Raw genomic sequence first — 14951 nt, 5'->3', positions numbered from 1 at the left:
GGGGGAGGAGGTGCAAGTAGGGATCAAGTTGGGGGGCAGTGTGTGTGTGTGTTCAAAAAAAATTCCCCCATTTCATGGACTTTCTATTATTGGAGCGTGCGCATCTTTGTTTAGCTTTTTTGGATATATAATAATAAAAAAAAAAAAATTTAATTTAAAAACATTTATCCTATAATATTAATAATCCACTGAGAACAGGGCATTACTGGCTTCGACTCTTCCAGCCAGGGCATTATTGTCCAGTAGCCCTGTTCTTAGGCAATTATTACTTACAGTAAGTATGTAGTTAATGCTGTCTTCTGAAAAGTGCTTTCTTTATTCAATTAATACATAGGTATCTGGTTTTAATTTTTGAAGTGAAACTTCCTTAGTGGCACCTCATTCGAACTGGGGCAAAAATGGATTGTGGAGACAGAAATGAAACGGATGTGACGTCAGTACTGGCAGTTGAGGCCGGGCTGTGTTCTGGCTCAGCCCGACCCCAACACTGACATCACACCCGCTCCAAAAATCAGAAGCGGCGGCGCCGATAGCCGCCGGCGCCGCTCCTAATGGCCCCCGCTCCCCCCACACGGCCGCAGACATATCGCCGCCGGCGCCGCTCCTAACGGCCGGCAGCAATTTCCCCCAGTTGGAGATGGGCACGGGCGGCATCCAGGGCAGTGGGGACCGGGCCCGGCTCTCCTGCTACAACCCGACTGGCTCCTGGGACCAGGCCCGCTCTCTGTCCCAGCCGCACGCCAAGCTCAAATGACAGTAGTAGCTCTGTACTCCATCGGGGGCGAGTGCTTCCGCTGCACGGTGATGGGGGCAGCATCTACTGCTTGAACCGAGCGGCACCCTGCAAGTCCCCCTGCCCCCGGAGCAAACACACTCAAACACACTGACACAAACAAACACACATAAATACATACACATACCTCCGCAGGTGGGCTTGCTGCCACAGGATACACGGGCTGGAGACTCCTCTGCCGCGGGGCTGGAGACTCCTCTGCCGCGGGGCTGGAGACTCCTCTGCCGCGGGGCTGGAGACTCCTCTGCCGCGGGGCGGAAGACTCCTCTGCCGCGGGGCGGGAGACTCCTCTGCCGCGGGGCGGGAGACTCCTCTGCCGCCGGGCGGGAGACACCTCTGCCGCCGGGCGGGAGACACCTCTGCCGCCGGGCGTTAGACTCCTCTGCCGCCGGGCGGGAGACTCCTCTGCCGCCGGGCGGGAGACTCCTCTGCCGCCGGGCGGGAGACTCCTCTGCCGCCGGGCGGGAGACTCCTCTGCCGCCGGGCGGGAGACTCCTCTGCCGCCGGGCGGGAGACTCCTCTGCCGCCGGGCGGGAGACTCAGACAGAGCTCCCCCCGCTGGGCTCACTCGCAAGGGGAGCTGTTCAGCTGCCGTCAACCTCTGCGCAGCCCGCGCCGCGCATGCGCAGTAGTCATGGCGACCCTGTCGGACGCCACGCATGCGCAGAAGCGTCTGGCAGCGGCGCCATTAGGTGATGTGAGGGGGTGAAGGGGGGTGATGTGAGGAGGTGAAAGGGGGTGATGTGAGGAGGTGAAAGGGGTGATCGGAGGTGCAGGGGGTGAGGGGAGTTGTAGGGGTGAGGGGAGGTGAAGGGGGGTGATGTAAGGTGAGGAGGTGTAGGGGGTTAATGTGAGGTGCCGGGGGGTGATGTGAGGTGCAGGGGGGTGATGTGAGGTGCAGGGGGGTGGGTGACGTGAGGTGCAGGGGGGTGACGTGAGGTGCAGGGGGGTGACGTGAGGTGCAGGGGGGTGATGTGAGGTGCAGGGGGGTGACGTGAGGTGCAGGGGGGTGATGTGAGGTGCAGGGGGGTGACGTGAGGTGCAGTGGGGTGATGTGAGGTGCAGGGGGGTGATGTGAGGTGCAGGGGCATATGTGAGGTGCAGGGGCATATGCGAGGTGCAGGGGGGGTGCGCATACATCACACATGCACGCACACAGAGTCACACATGCACGCACACAGAGTCACACGCACACACACAGTCACACGCACACACAGTCACACGCACACACACACAGTCACACAGTCACACGCACGAGGAATTCACACCTAGTGCAAATAGCTAATACAGGGGATGTGTGCTGAGCACGCACCTTCAAAGTCAAAATTTATTTGCGTTTTGTCAATGAAATTGTATTTTGATTTTTAATTAAAACATCACAAACAATTTCTGTGACAAAAGTCAAAGAAGTTTCACTTACTATGCGCGTGCACAGCACACACAGCTTTTTTTATTTAATTTGAGAAAAAGGTAACCTTGAAAACTCAGGAAGCAAAATGCCATCTCCATACATTCAGCAGAGTATGGATTACAGGTTATAATGCATCTTTAGTCAATAATCTGCCATTTAAAACATCCTTAAATGTCCATGGCATGTGGGATAATTTTATTTCAGAACAAAGAATGTCCCATGTGGCTCCTGATGACAGAATGGCATTTTAGTCTGCGAATTATTTTATTCTGTGGCCACTTAAAATTCCAAGTGATTAGATCATTCTTGGTCTGCCTACTAATACCAAGGATAAGGGAATATCTGCATTATTAATGATATCATATTATGTGAAGACTGCCTCTAACCTCGTGCTCTATGTTGAAAATGTTTTGTAGGTATTTTGAGAGATAATTTTGACCGTGCATTGCTGCACAAGTTTAGTGTAGGCTTGGGGAATTCCTCAAATGACATCCATAGAGCATCATAGTGGGGGTAGGTATATTACCACATTAATTTGCAGCTATACCATGACCAAAGCGATTGCAGGTGTTTCAACCCGAAGCTAAGCTTGGCATGTAAAACTGTTTGTATAGTACTGTTGATGGGTGTAACTCTATTTTCCACAGATTTTCAAGTTCACCACCAAATATGGAGCCCAAGTATGCGAGAGCTAAGGAAGGTCAGAGTGTGTACGTCGCTCAGGAATATGGAAATGGAAAGGTGAGAAATATATACCTATAGTATAGGAGCATTTGCCACGCCCTCAGATCTTGGGAAGTTACATATTTATTTATAATATTTATATAAGGGCGCTGTACATTAATTAGGAAAACAGTGGTGGGGTTACATATGGAACATTTCCAGTGATGGGCATAGTGTCATTGTTAATATGTCTGTGGTGGGCAGGGGTGGGAACATTATGGTCGTCTATGGGTTGGGTGCATTGAGAGCTTGCTAGGTTGGTGGGCTGGGGTGGGAACATTATGGTCGCTCTACGGGTTGGGTGCATTGAGAGCTTGCTAGGTTGGTGGGCAGGGATTGGGGGTCAGGTCTCTGGATTTAGTCTTGTCGGTGGCATGGTGATGTGTCTGACAGTGGAGGAGATTGGTGAGGTGGGTGACTTTGGAGGGTTTTGGAGAGACGTTAGGAAGGGTTGAGGGTAGGGGTGACCATGGGCGTTAGGGTGAGTGGGTTGAGGGCGGGGATGATGTTAGAAATGCACTGTTTGGGTTATCCACAGATCACACTTGGCTACTTGCAAAGTACTGTAATCATTAGATGGTAATTAGGCTTCCACAGTTTTCTTGGACTTTGTTACAGTACATGGTAACTGTCTGATTAAACTTACTGTGTTAAGTATATGGAGTTTATCTGAAATGCCAACATAAAAAAACAAAAAAATAACAATTGTCACCTGGTATTTAGTCAGGATAGTCCAAAGATGGAACAGCTTCTAATGAAACTTATAAAGAGTAGTCCTTCTTGCAGAGGTTAACAGCTGATCTTTAAAATTGCAATGGTTAAACAAATTAGATAGTGTGCTCTTTGGGGCAATAATTATGCCACGGAGTGCTGAAAAGGTTGTGATGCTGCAACTGATCCCTATACTGTATGTTAAGATGCTCCTACCAATATCTGTGTTATAACCCAGCATTTAGACGCACTGTTCGCATCTGCTCAGTCATACTTTGCAGCAACTGCGTACATTACGGACTCATCCGATGTTTGACCCTTGAAGCACACGGGCTGATTCTTAATACTTCGCACACAAAGAGGAAGTCGATTATTTGAGGTCACGGGAATTACAGCCTCATCTGTAACGGGCCCCTTTGGGGTATTTTTGGTTGCGGTCATGAAATGCTGTCTCTCTGAAAAATCCTTCTTTTTTTTTTTTTTTGTAACAGACAAGTTGAGCAATTTCCTGTTTTCTTTCCCAAGTTTGTTTTGGTTGCAGAATAACAATGCGGGTTGCGGCATGATATTATCCAGCTATTGGCCGTGTCCTCATTCCTGGCAGGGCAACGCCAGGCAAAGTGAATAGAGGGGGATAAAGATGTAGATCAGCGCATTTCTACGTTCCAGTTAAAGCAGCAGGCCTGTACAGGAGCCTATTTGAGATTTACTCCTATAATGTAGTATTCCCCAAGCGCGTCTTGCTCTTTTTTTTCTTTGTGCGTTGAAAATTGATTTTCCTTCTCTAGCTTCTGCGGTTACCATGATAACCTTTACTCTGCATTGGGTTGTAAGGAGAGCGCCATTTTAACTTCCCGGGCACTTAACCTTTAAACAGTTTTATATCTCCCGAACGAAGCATCCGATATAAAAGCAGTGTTGCGGAGGGTGGGTAGAGATCTCGTAAAGTAGGTAAGAAAGCGAGATGCAAAATAACCCTGTGACCAGGGCGGGCTGCCGCTTTCACGTTTCTGTACCATGAAAGGGATTCGCATTGCCAGGAAGTTACTTAGACGATTACAAATGTCAAAAGGTTTTTACATGCCTATTTCAGAGTTTAAATGTGTGCAACCCCTTCACTGACAGAGGCCATAGAAAGGATTGAAGCAGGGGGAGCTGAACCCCATTAATTTCAGCTCTGGGCACCCCGGGCTTCCTGAGACACTTACCTCCGGAGTAGGTGCCGGAAACCGCTCCGGCTGAGCTGGCTGGGCTTGAAAGTTTAAAGCTGGCCAATAGGAAGTGTAACCTGATGACGTCACGGCTTCCTATTGGCCCCCATGGCATGGGGAGCATTATGTGATCCCTGCTGGCAGAGCGGCTACCGGCACCTAATGCGGAGGTAAGTATCTCTGGAAGCAGGGGGTCCCCGGAGCAGAAATGAATGTGGGGCAGCTCCGCAGACCCCCTGCTTCAATCAAAAAAATAAACAAACACAAAAGCCTGGATTGCCGCTCTTCCAGAGCAAGGGGAAGACTGCCTCATAGCATATTGAATGGAGGCCAGTGCGAGCAGAATGAATAAGTTGGCTAGTGCTCTCTCTTACTGTATTTCATTGAGGAGAGGAGGTTGGAAGGGCTCATGGATGTTGGTGATGAACAGGGTGAGTGCCGTGAAGGTATAAACCAGGAGTAAACCAAACTATCCCGATAATAAGTTAGTTCACTGGTTTACATTTGTGTTGAGTCCTCATGCAAAATGCTTCACACATTCCTTTTCAGCAGGGGTGCGCAAGCTTTTTGCCCAGCCCATCCCTGCCTGCTCTCCCCTACTGCTCGCGCGCCCCCCCCCATACCTTGTATCAAGCGTCATGTGACACCGCGTTGACATCGCAGGTCACGGGACGTCACATGACTCCACAGCATCATTTGACGCTGCGTTACCCTGGCAACGCATGACACCAAGCTGTCTGACTCAAGGTAAATGAGTTAGAGGCTTTGCGCGGTCCCCCAGCATTTAATTCAAATGCCTTGGGGAAGAGCGACAGGTCTCTGTAACTGCCGCGCCCCCCCCAAAAAAAAAATCTCGTACACCCCTGCCTTACAGTGACATCTAAAACATTTCCCCCTAATTGGGACACTAGCTGATCTTAAGCAGTCCTGTCTATTGTGTGAGACACAGTTCAAATCTGGGTGCAACCCCAAGTTTTAAATACATTTTATCTTTTAAGAAGCATGCGTTTGGCTTTTTTTATTTAAGATCATTTTGTAGCATCCTGTTCTTGAGCCAAACCTGTAGCAGTGACCTCATAAATCGCCCCTACCGATTTAGCCTGTTGACCACTTCTCACCCGCGATTATTTTAAAATCCCAATGATGGGACTTTAGGTTTGTTTCTGGAGGGGCTCTGCTCTTGAGAAGGTAGTGTCGGTCCTGCACATGGAGACCCCACCCCCCTCACCCTCAATTCAAACCGTATCATAAATAAATTGAGCCTTGCATTAAATTTGCTTGCTGTAGATAATTGCATTGCAGGCCCTCCAGCATTGAAGAGCTCGATTGGTTTTCTAATAAATATTGCATGACCTTGTGTTAACATCCCATTTAAAGTTGTTGTTGTTATGAACGGAAATTACTATTTAATGATAGGAAAATATTTACAGAGCTCAATGCATTTGTCCGGGGAATCAAATGCTTTAAAGCTTAGGGTTAGCAGTTCGACAGCCTCAGAGCGGGCCTATAAATGCTTTTACAGCTTTGTGTGACTGACATATACTGTAGTTGTACATCGTGTTTAATTTATAGAAGAGTGGTTCCACCAGGACACGTGCTTTCCTTTCCCATGTTTAAATACTCCCCTCCAAAGCGTGCTCTCTTTCTAATCACTGGTTAACCATTAAAGGCATCATGTACTTTTGTTTGTCTATTCTCCGGGCTAACACGCTACCATCCTCTATTTGCATCTTCACACTTGAGAGCCTACCTGTGAAAAACCACTGATAACAGATCACTGGAAGATACAGTGCAAGTTGCAAGAAAAGCTAGTTGCGGGCTCATAGTGAATTGAGAGCAGAATATAAAGCATTAGGTCCAAAGTTGCAGTGACCAGGGCTTAATTACTTCCGAAGTGAGTCTGGGACTTTTATCCTGATCATAAACAAATCATTTGTTTTTTACTGCCTGTCCCAGAAAGCGATGGGTATGCAGCCCTGTATGTTACGTTAGTGGAGCTTTTAACTGCAGCCACTTGCCCCGCAGCCTAACCCAATGCCTTCTAGTGTCCAGTGGTGTGCAACTCTTGATGATAAGTATTAGTGCAGGGGTGGCCAACTCCAGTCCTCAATTGCCACCAACAGGTCAGGTTTTAAGGATATCCCTTCTTCAGCCCAGGTGGCTCAGTCGTTGACTGGTGGCCCTTGAGTACTGGAGTTACCCACCCCTGTATGAGTGGGTTTTTAGGAACAATTCACAGTGAGCTTGGCTGAAAAGAAAGGGTTTGTGTATTTGGACGACTTAAATAACTAATTTAGTCTAAGGAGCGCATGGACATGTGGGGCAAGGGGTGTTTTGGTGTGTAACTGGCTATGTAGTGGACCTACTGTATGAAATCGACAAGCTCACTTTTTTGTGTAACCTAAAGTTTTGCCTTTACATTGCAGGATAATGTGGACCAGAAATCGAATGAATTATCAGAGGAGAAACCGTGGAAAACGAGGGGGTCATTCAGAAAATTAGATCAACCTCGGCAGATTGAGGACAGGGCAAATGTTTCCAAAGATAGGAAGAGTTACACATTTAAAGACCAACTCTTTGACACCACAACAGAAGCAAAAGAGAAAGATGCTGAGCCGGTAGAAACACCGTTCAAAACCGTGAAAGCCACCATGTTTGAACACAATGTAGAACGGCATAGGGTTGCTGAGATCTGCCCTACAAGAGATACTGGACCCAAACCGCAAACCAAAAGTGAAACGTTTTCTGACCGTTTTGTAGCTAAAAACGAAGTAGATAGTTTGGAGGATTTTGTACGTTCAAAACAAACGCACATCAAAAGCTATGATGTGTCAGATGTTAAAAAGAGCGAGGGGCAGGTTGGAAAGGCAGCACTTTCTAGAGAGAAGAGAAATCCCCCAACTAATGCTCTAGAAACCCGCTCTTCCACTGACCGCCCGGCACACAGCACCGTTAAGAAGGTAGAAGACAATGTAAATCATCAACGGATAGAGCCAAGGTATGAAATTATTCAAGCTGTTGGGGAAAGAGCTTTGAGTGAGTCCATTAAGATGGTCCCAGAAGATAAAGCTGTAACCCTTCGATCCCGGAGATCTTTCCATAGAAAAGAAAGGGAACAGGACAAACCTCAGGCAGACGCTGGCTTTTCAGATCATTCACTGACCAAACTCCAAAGAAGTAAGAGTGAACACAGAAAACGGGAAATTCCTGACCGTACGAAGGAAACCGCTATGGATAAATACTCTTCCAGAGACTTGGACATTCTACCTGTTAAGAAATATAGCTTTAGACAAGACATCAGCCAGCCTATTAAAGCACCAACGAACAATACTTCCAAAACAGCGAGAAGCTATCCCACTGACATAAATAAAACAAAGGTAGAAAACAAAACTATATCAGATTTCCAAGAGAAAACGCCTATAACAGACAAAAAGAAAAGAACAGAAAATCTATACGTATCAGATTTCCCGGAAAGAGATTATTTCAAAGATGCGGAGGGTTCTCCTTTTGCAATTTCTACAGCAGATCATTTAAATGTCCGTGAGGACCTGAAAAGATCAGACCAAGTTAGCAACTTTAAAAGCCTGACTTGCCAAACGGGAGAGGCTCCCACTGAAAATGATTCAGAAATGGGAAGGAAACGTGTTGCTAAGGAGGAGTCACCCGTAGATCGTTTAAATATCGGAGAAGGCCTGAAAAGATCCGCTCAAGTTGAGAATCATCCAGGACCAGTTCGCACAAATGTCATTAAAGACGAACCAACAGACATCATTAAATTAATGCTGAATAAAGATATTGAGCAAATAAAGAAAGATTTAACGGTTGTTTCACCGGCAAAAAACCTCTATTGTTTTGAAACTGAGAAAACGATCAAGGATGCATTTCTTGACGAGAAAGAGTGGGTGAGAGGGAAGTCTTCATTTCAGGATGGAGATACTGGCAGTGAAGTAGATACATTAAATAAAGCCAGTTTGAGAACAAGTGATTTGTTAATATTATCAGAAGATGGAGCAAAGATGAAAACCAACCAAAGCAGATATGTGGAATTTGCAGATGCAAGCAAAGAAGATAGGAGCGATCGTACAACGAAAGACTTGTCTCCAGTTGACCCAAAGGCAACATATTTTGCTGTGACATACATTGATCGGAATAAAGAGAAAAATGAATTTGAGTATCAGAGTGCCTCTACCTGTGTGACCACCACAGATGGTCATGTGAAACAAGATCTAAATGTACAGAAACCTTATGGAAGTTTACACAGTGAAAATATTCCTCAGGAAACATATGTTAAAGACTTGGAAAGCATATGTGCTTTAAACCAATACAAGACAAATAGAAGCCAAGTTCTGATGGAAGATCTCATTGTTAAGTCAGATAAGAGTTCAGGCAATGGCAGACAGAATGTTATCGACCTCGATTCTGTTCTAAAGAGAAGTAAAAGAAAGACCAGCACAGAAGATGTAAGTCCTTCCTACAAAGAGCCTAATGTCCAACCCTCACTAAAGGACCAGGAGAAGGCCACTGAAACGGCACATGAGGAAGATTTGAATGTTTCTGGTCTAGAGCCCAAAGGGAATTACAAATCGAAAGTCGTTGATATTGATTCCTTGATGGCGGACTATAGAACGATACAGGAGAAAGCTAAAGACGACAAGTTGGGAGATGTTCTTGAAGATCAGAAGGAGTCTAGCTGGGAGAGGTCAAGGTCTTTCAGGAGCTATATGGAAAAGGGTCCAAGTAGTAAATGGAAAGATCCCAGCGTGAAAAGTTTCCACTCTGATGAAGGCCACCACTATCAGTCCGTATCATCTTGGTATGCCTCTCGTGAAATTGCATCTGGACAAGAAATTAAGGCAGAAGACCTGAAACCAAGCCAACCTAAAGGGACAGATGCCCCAGATAATACGGATTCCTTTGCTGAAGCAAATTATCAGAAGAAGCCAGTGAGAACCGGCGAAGATCCAGGCTTACACACAAACACGGCAAAGAATCAGAATCTAATATGTCTTGATTCTTTGTTGGAGTCGACAAACGTTCATGCTGACAATAAATCACATTCCTCCTTGCACCGCAACACTCCTGAGGCGAGAACAGAGGGACCCACCCCACGGACATTGGTGGAAAAAACTTCGTTTGTTGAGAGACGTGTTGATGATGACCAAAAAAATAACATGGCCTTGAGCTTTGACCACAAAGGCTCCAACCAGACAGAAAGCAAATCCAGTTCAGTAGATTTGAAATCGCCACATTCTGAGGGAAGACGCCCGGCGAAGGCCAGTGATATACTCTCTCTGATGCTAGTAGATAAGGAAAAGAGACGGGAACAGTACAGAGCGAGGCAAACCAATACAGCAGAAAACCGCAGAACACCGGGAGTACTCGGCCAGCAGGAATGGGCACCCACCGATTACAAGGTATAAAACGCTTGTGTATTTCGTACTTACTATTAGAGAAGGAAACATTGTACCCCAAACACAGAAAACACTGAAGCCATACAACTTGAAGGATCCTTAGCTTAAGTGTAGCTTCTTCTCACAATTCAACTTTAACATAGAAGTGCTAACTTCTTGGCCACTTTTTACCCACTTTGTAGCACAACAGGACCAAAGGCCTTCTGTTGGTATGTGGGCTGGGCAGCACGATCGATGGCTCTTGGCTTTAGTTTTTACATTTATTTGGTCTCAAATTCCATATCATATAGTTGGGGTGTGTGCAGAAATGTCCTTATCTTCATATCTGCTGGCCACAAATAAATATATGTGGCATGTGCATAGTGCTGGTAACCCTCTGCTTTCCAGGCCTGCCTAAAAAAGAAGAGGTTAAGAATTGACACAATATTTGTCAATGGATTGTCAAATCCCCATGTGGCTCCCAGCTAGTTTCTAGTCCAGGGGTAGCCAACTCCAGTCCTCAAGAGCCACCAACAGTTCAGTTTTTAAGGATATACCTGCTTCAGCACAGGTGGTTCAATCAGCGGCTCAGTCATTGACTGAGCCACTGATTAAACTACCAGTGCTGAAGCAGGGATATCCTCAAAACCTGACCTGTTGGTGGCTCTTGAGGTCTAGAGTTGGCCACTCTTGTTCTAGTCCCTCTGCTTTTCATACTGCAACCCGCTCCTAAACCTCGTAGGAACCAGTCAATATCCATTTTTGAATTACTATTGTTTTTTTGTCACCAGGAGGCCCTCCATTATTGGTGGAGAGGGAGAGTTGACTGCCCAAAATTTTACTGTCTTGTCAATAGGACGTGAAAGAAAGCATTCTGACGTTTGATGATACGTAACTGTTTATATAAACAGTTGTCATCTACTCGTTATCTAGGTGTCCTACAGGTAGGCACGCAGAATCCAAACAGGGCAACATAAACCTTTTTTTAAAGCACATCCTGTGGCAAAAAAATGTTTATGAAACGTTTAATGGTTGAAATGTTGGCGATGATGAGGTTGCTAGCTTTCCTTCACCAAACCATTACATTTCCGTGTACCTTCATCAGGGCTGATGCATTGAGGATTCAGTGGGCAGTCTTGTACTACTGAATGTTAATGTGCCTTTTGATGGTAGTCTGCTGGATTAACGCGGTTCATTCTTTGTCGGAACATGACATTGTGAAGCTGTGTTTGCAGGAGCCCACTGGAAGGGAAGTATCCAGACGCCGTTCAGCAAGATTGCAAGAGGTGGAGGCCGTCACCGAGCCTTCTCAAAGGAGAAGCCGTAATCAGCACAAAGAAAGAGCAGCAGAACTACAGCAGGTAGGATCTTGTTTTCATAGATGTTTCTCTCCGCGCTCTCTTTGCATTCAGACCTCGGCGGCATCACCAGAGTATGGAAGGGGTGGTCTCATCGACGAACATCTTCTCAATGTAAATGTACTTGCTTGAAAATATTCCTCAAAGTAATGATTTGACGTGTTTGTGAAAAATGGCTGTGATTTGTTTCACATAACATTCAGTAGGTTAACAATTTCTCTGTAGGTAAAGGATGTCAACCCGTACAAAGCATTTGCTGACCATGAACACATTAAAGGTTTAGGAAATGTATTTAGATTCTTACTGTAGTTTGTGGTACTGTTTTAATGGACCGACAGAGGTTTCTTCATAGAGTAAACTATATGGCACAGAGCTTAGGAAACCTCAACTCTCTTCTACAAGTGTGCTATTCTAGGGGGTATGTTTTATAGCCTCTTTTATAAGCTGGAACAGTGAAGGGTATGAAGTATCTGATAACATAAGAGTTTCAATCTAACCACTTAAAATGTGTGTGTATATATATTTATGTGTGTGTGTGTGTGTGTGTGTGAGTGTGTGGCATAGTTTTCTACAAGGATAACAGTATTGTCAGTAGGTTATTGAATTTGTGAGACTGAAATGGCTTTGAAGTGATCAGGAAAGTAATTCTTAAGTATTAATGGTACAGTAGAACGCTTGGTATAATCCCCGAAAAGACAAACTCCTGCAGTGTTAGGGAAATATTTCCTGTCTTTGATGCTGATGGCGTCTTTACAAACGTCCTGGGCGTGTCACTGAAACGATGCAATTTGTGCATCTTTGATTTTAGTTTTGCAAGTAACATGTTTGATTTAAAGGTGTTACTTGGTATCCCAAAACACTTTCATTTAACTGTTGGTCAAATAGGAGCCATAACTCTTATTCAACACGGGGAGAAGTTGGGTAGCGCACACCGTTACAGATTGGTTCCTTCCATTCGTGATTGGTAGATAATTGATCCGTAGCCGTGCGTTACTTCCATATTGAATTGTGGCTCATCTGATATATATTAATTGGCGCTTCCTGACGATAGACACTGGAGATCATTTCAAGCGAAGTAACAGAATGGACTTGATTGGGGTGTTTTGTGGCTGCAGACATATCAATGTACTGTAGGAAATTGTCTTCTTGTATATGTGTATCTCCCTCTCTGATTATGGGAATAGGTTTATGCAAGTGGATGTTACATAGTAGCAATGTGCTGATTTTTTCCCCATATAGTATAGCTATCACACACTCTGCCTTACACACACCAGTTACCTCTACAAACGTTGAGTAGAATCACCACCCTACAAGATTGGCTGCCTGCACAGGCTTCTGCAGTATCACCTACATAACTCAGAATCCTGATACATATATTGTTTGTCCTGTCTGGTAAATGTTTAACTAGAACTATAGGTTGATGATGCCCATATTTGGACATACAGTATACAGATGTACACTGAGGTTCAGAGAATACATTTTACAAGATCTGATAATAGCTGGGTGGTATTGACAGAATATCCTTTATTACACAAACACATTTTCACTTTTTTTAGTAACAGTTTTGTAGTCCTTTAGGGGATGGGTTACTAGGAGGAAATCCAGTATTCGTGGCAAATCCTCTTGCATGTGATTGTGATTAAAGCAGTAGTTCCATTTGTTATTGGGTACGTAAACAAGTGAGACATTCAAGATGCCTAGTGCTACAAACTGGATTGCTGATAGTTCAGAAATACCTTGACGTGTGTTCGGGGCCTGGCGCTGGAGTAGGATCTCGGCTGGCCAACCCTCCATCCTCCGCCATGCTCCCCCTCCCTAATACTGAATGGGTCTGGATGTACTCCAACCGCACCCGCTCTAGTAGTGCAGTCCTTTCCCCCGTTCCCCAACCATGCCCCACCACCTCTGCCTGCTCGAACGTTGGCGCCAACCTTTCCTCTCTGCTCGACGACTGGTTGGCGTGCCTGGCTACAAAGTCCTCTCTAGTGACCATCCATGGGGGAAGGAGTGGGTAAAGACACCGACTGGCAATGAGTTTGCAGCAGGGGAACCTGGTTCAATTCCTGGTGTCGGCTCCTTGTGACCTTGGGCAAGTCACTTTATCTCCCTGTGCCTCAGGCACCAAAAACATAGATTGTAAGCTCCACGGGGCAGGGACCTGTGCCTGCAAAATTTCTTTGTAAAGCGCTGCGTAAAACTAGCAGCGCTATACAAGAACATGCTGCTATTATTATTATTATTATTATTATTATTATTATTATTATTATTATGCTGACCTGAGTAGGAAGTCTGTCGGGAGCTAGATGCAGCGGAGGAGCTATTGCTCAGTGTCACAAAAGCTTAGTCGGCCTCGCTGTCTTCCCTAATGGTGCCACGGGAGGTTTCATTCTGCACCGAGTTACGTTTTCACGCTTGCTGGAGGGCATCAGGGCTCGTTCTCATTACCAAGAACATCCTTTGAACTGAGATTATAAAACAGGGTAATAAATCTGATGGCGTAACTCAGAGCTGTTGATCACAGGCATTTGGCCTTGAGGCTTTATCTAGTTCACGTTTTTTTTGAAAGCTCATAACCAAGTCCCTTCTTTATGATAATTACACTTAACCTTTGGCACTTGGAAAGCTGTTTAACCCCTTTGCTACCAGAATGGCCTGCAGCGCAACAATGTAGTGTGTATGGATATATGTATATAGGGCCACCGACTGCTTTCCTCTGGCCCAAGAGTAGGGGGGAGGTGGGGTTACAAACTGTTAAGCAGCCACCTTTCTCTTTCACAACCCAATGGTGGAAGTTGTACCCAACTTCTTGTTTGGGGGGGGGGGTGCCTTATATATATATAAAAAAAAAAAATTCTCGTTCTATCTGTCTGTATCATTGGGGAGGCCTTCATCTCTGTGTGTTTTAGATATTCTATACATATTCTCCCTATGACACGTTTATTGGATCTACAAGTACTGTATTTAACAGTGTACGTTTTAGGAATGGTTTGCAGTAGACACTTATCCGGGGACCTGTAGTTAGTAACATGTACACCCGCTTCACTGATTGGTGCTGGCACCTTATGTGCAATCCTTCTCACATGGCACTTCAGAGAACTCTATACAATATTATGTGGAAGTCCATAGCATTTCCTACAATAATACCACGTCTGTCATATCTGTCCCCAAGCCCATAGCTTATATGGAGTCCGTTGGGCAGCATCGTTGCAATCGGTCATACTCTTCCCTCTGTTACATGCCATCTCCATGCGGAACCACTCAAAACACCGTATTTATCAAGTGGAATGGCTGAATAGTGTATCATTTTAATGTAGTCCTCTTCAAAAAATAGGGGCACAACTATATAGGTCACAA

The 14951-nt window shown here is 45.4% G+C and overlaps 1 protein-coding gene across 3 annotated transcripts in view; it reads left to right on the top strand.

The window, feature by feature from the left end:
- KIAA1671 (KIAA1671 ortholog) overlaps positions 1 to 14951 on the top strand; it is a 142668-nt gene that overhangs the window by 32032 nt on the left and 95685 nt on the right. For all 3 annotated transcript variants that reach the window (XM_075568732.1, XM_075568734.1, XM_075568733.1), the window contains exons 3-5: positions 2852 to 2945; positions 7276 to 10263; positions 11475 to 11600. In XM_075568732.1, coding sequence (XP_075424847.1) covers positions 2852 to 2945; positions 7276 to 10263; positions 11475 to 11600 — 3208 coding nt within the window. The remainder of the gene's footprint in view (positions 1 to 2851; positions 2946 to 7275; positions 10264 to 11474; positions 11601 to 14951) is intronic.

The sequence above is a fragment of the Ascaphus truei genome, chromosome 13, assembly GCF_040206685.1.
Source record: "Ascaphus truei isolate aAscTru1 chromosome 13, aAscTru1.hap1, whole genome shotgun sequence".
Taxonomy (NCBI): domain Eukaryota; kingdom Metazoa; phylum Chordata; class Amphibia; order Anura; family Ascaphidae; genus Ascaphus; species Ascaphus truei.
This window is presented reverse-complemented; position numbering and strand designations above follow the sequence as displayed.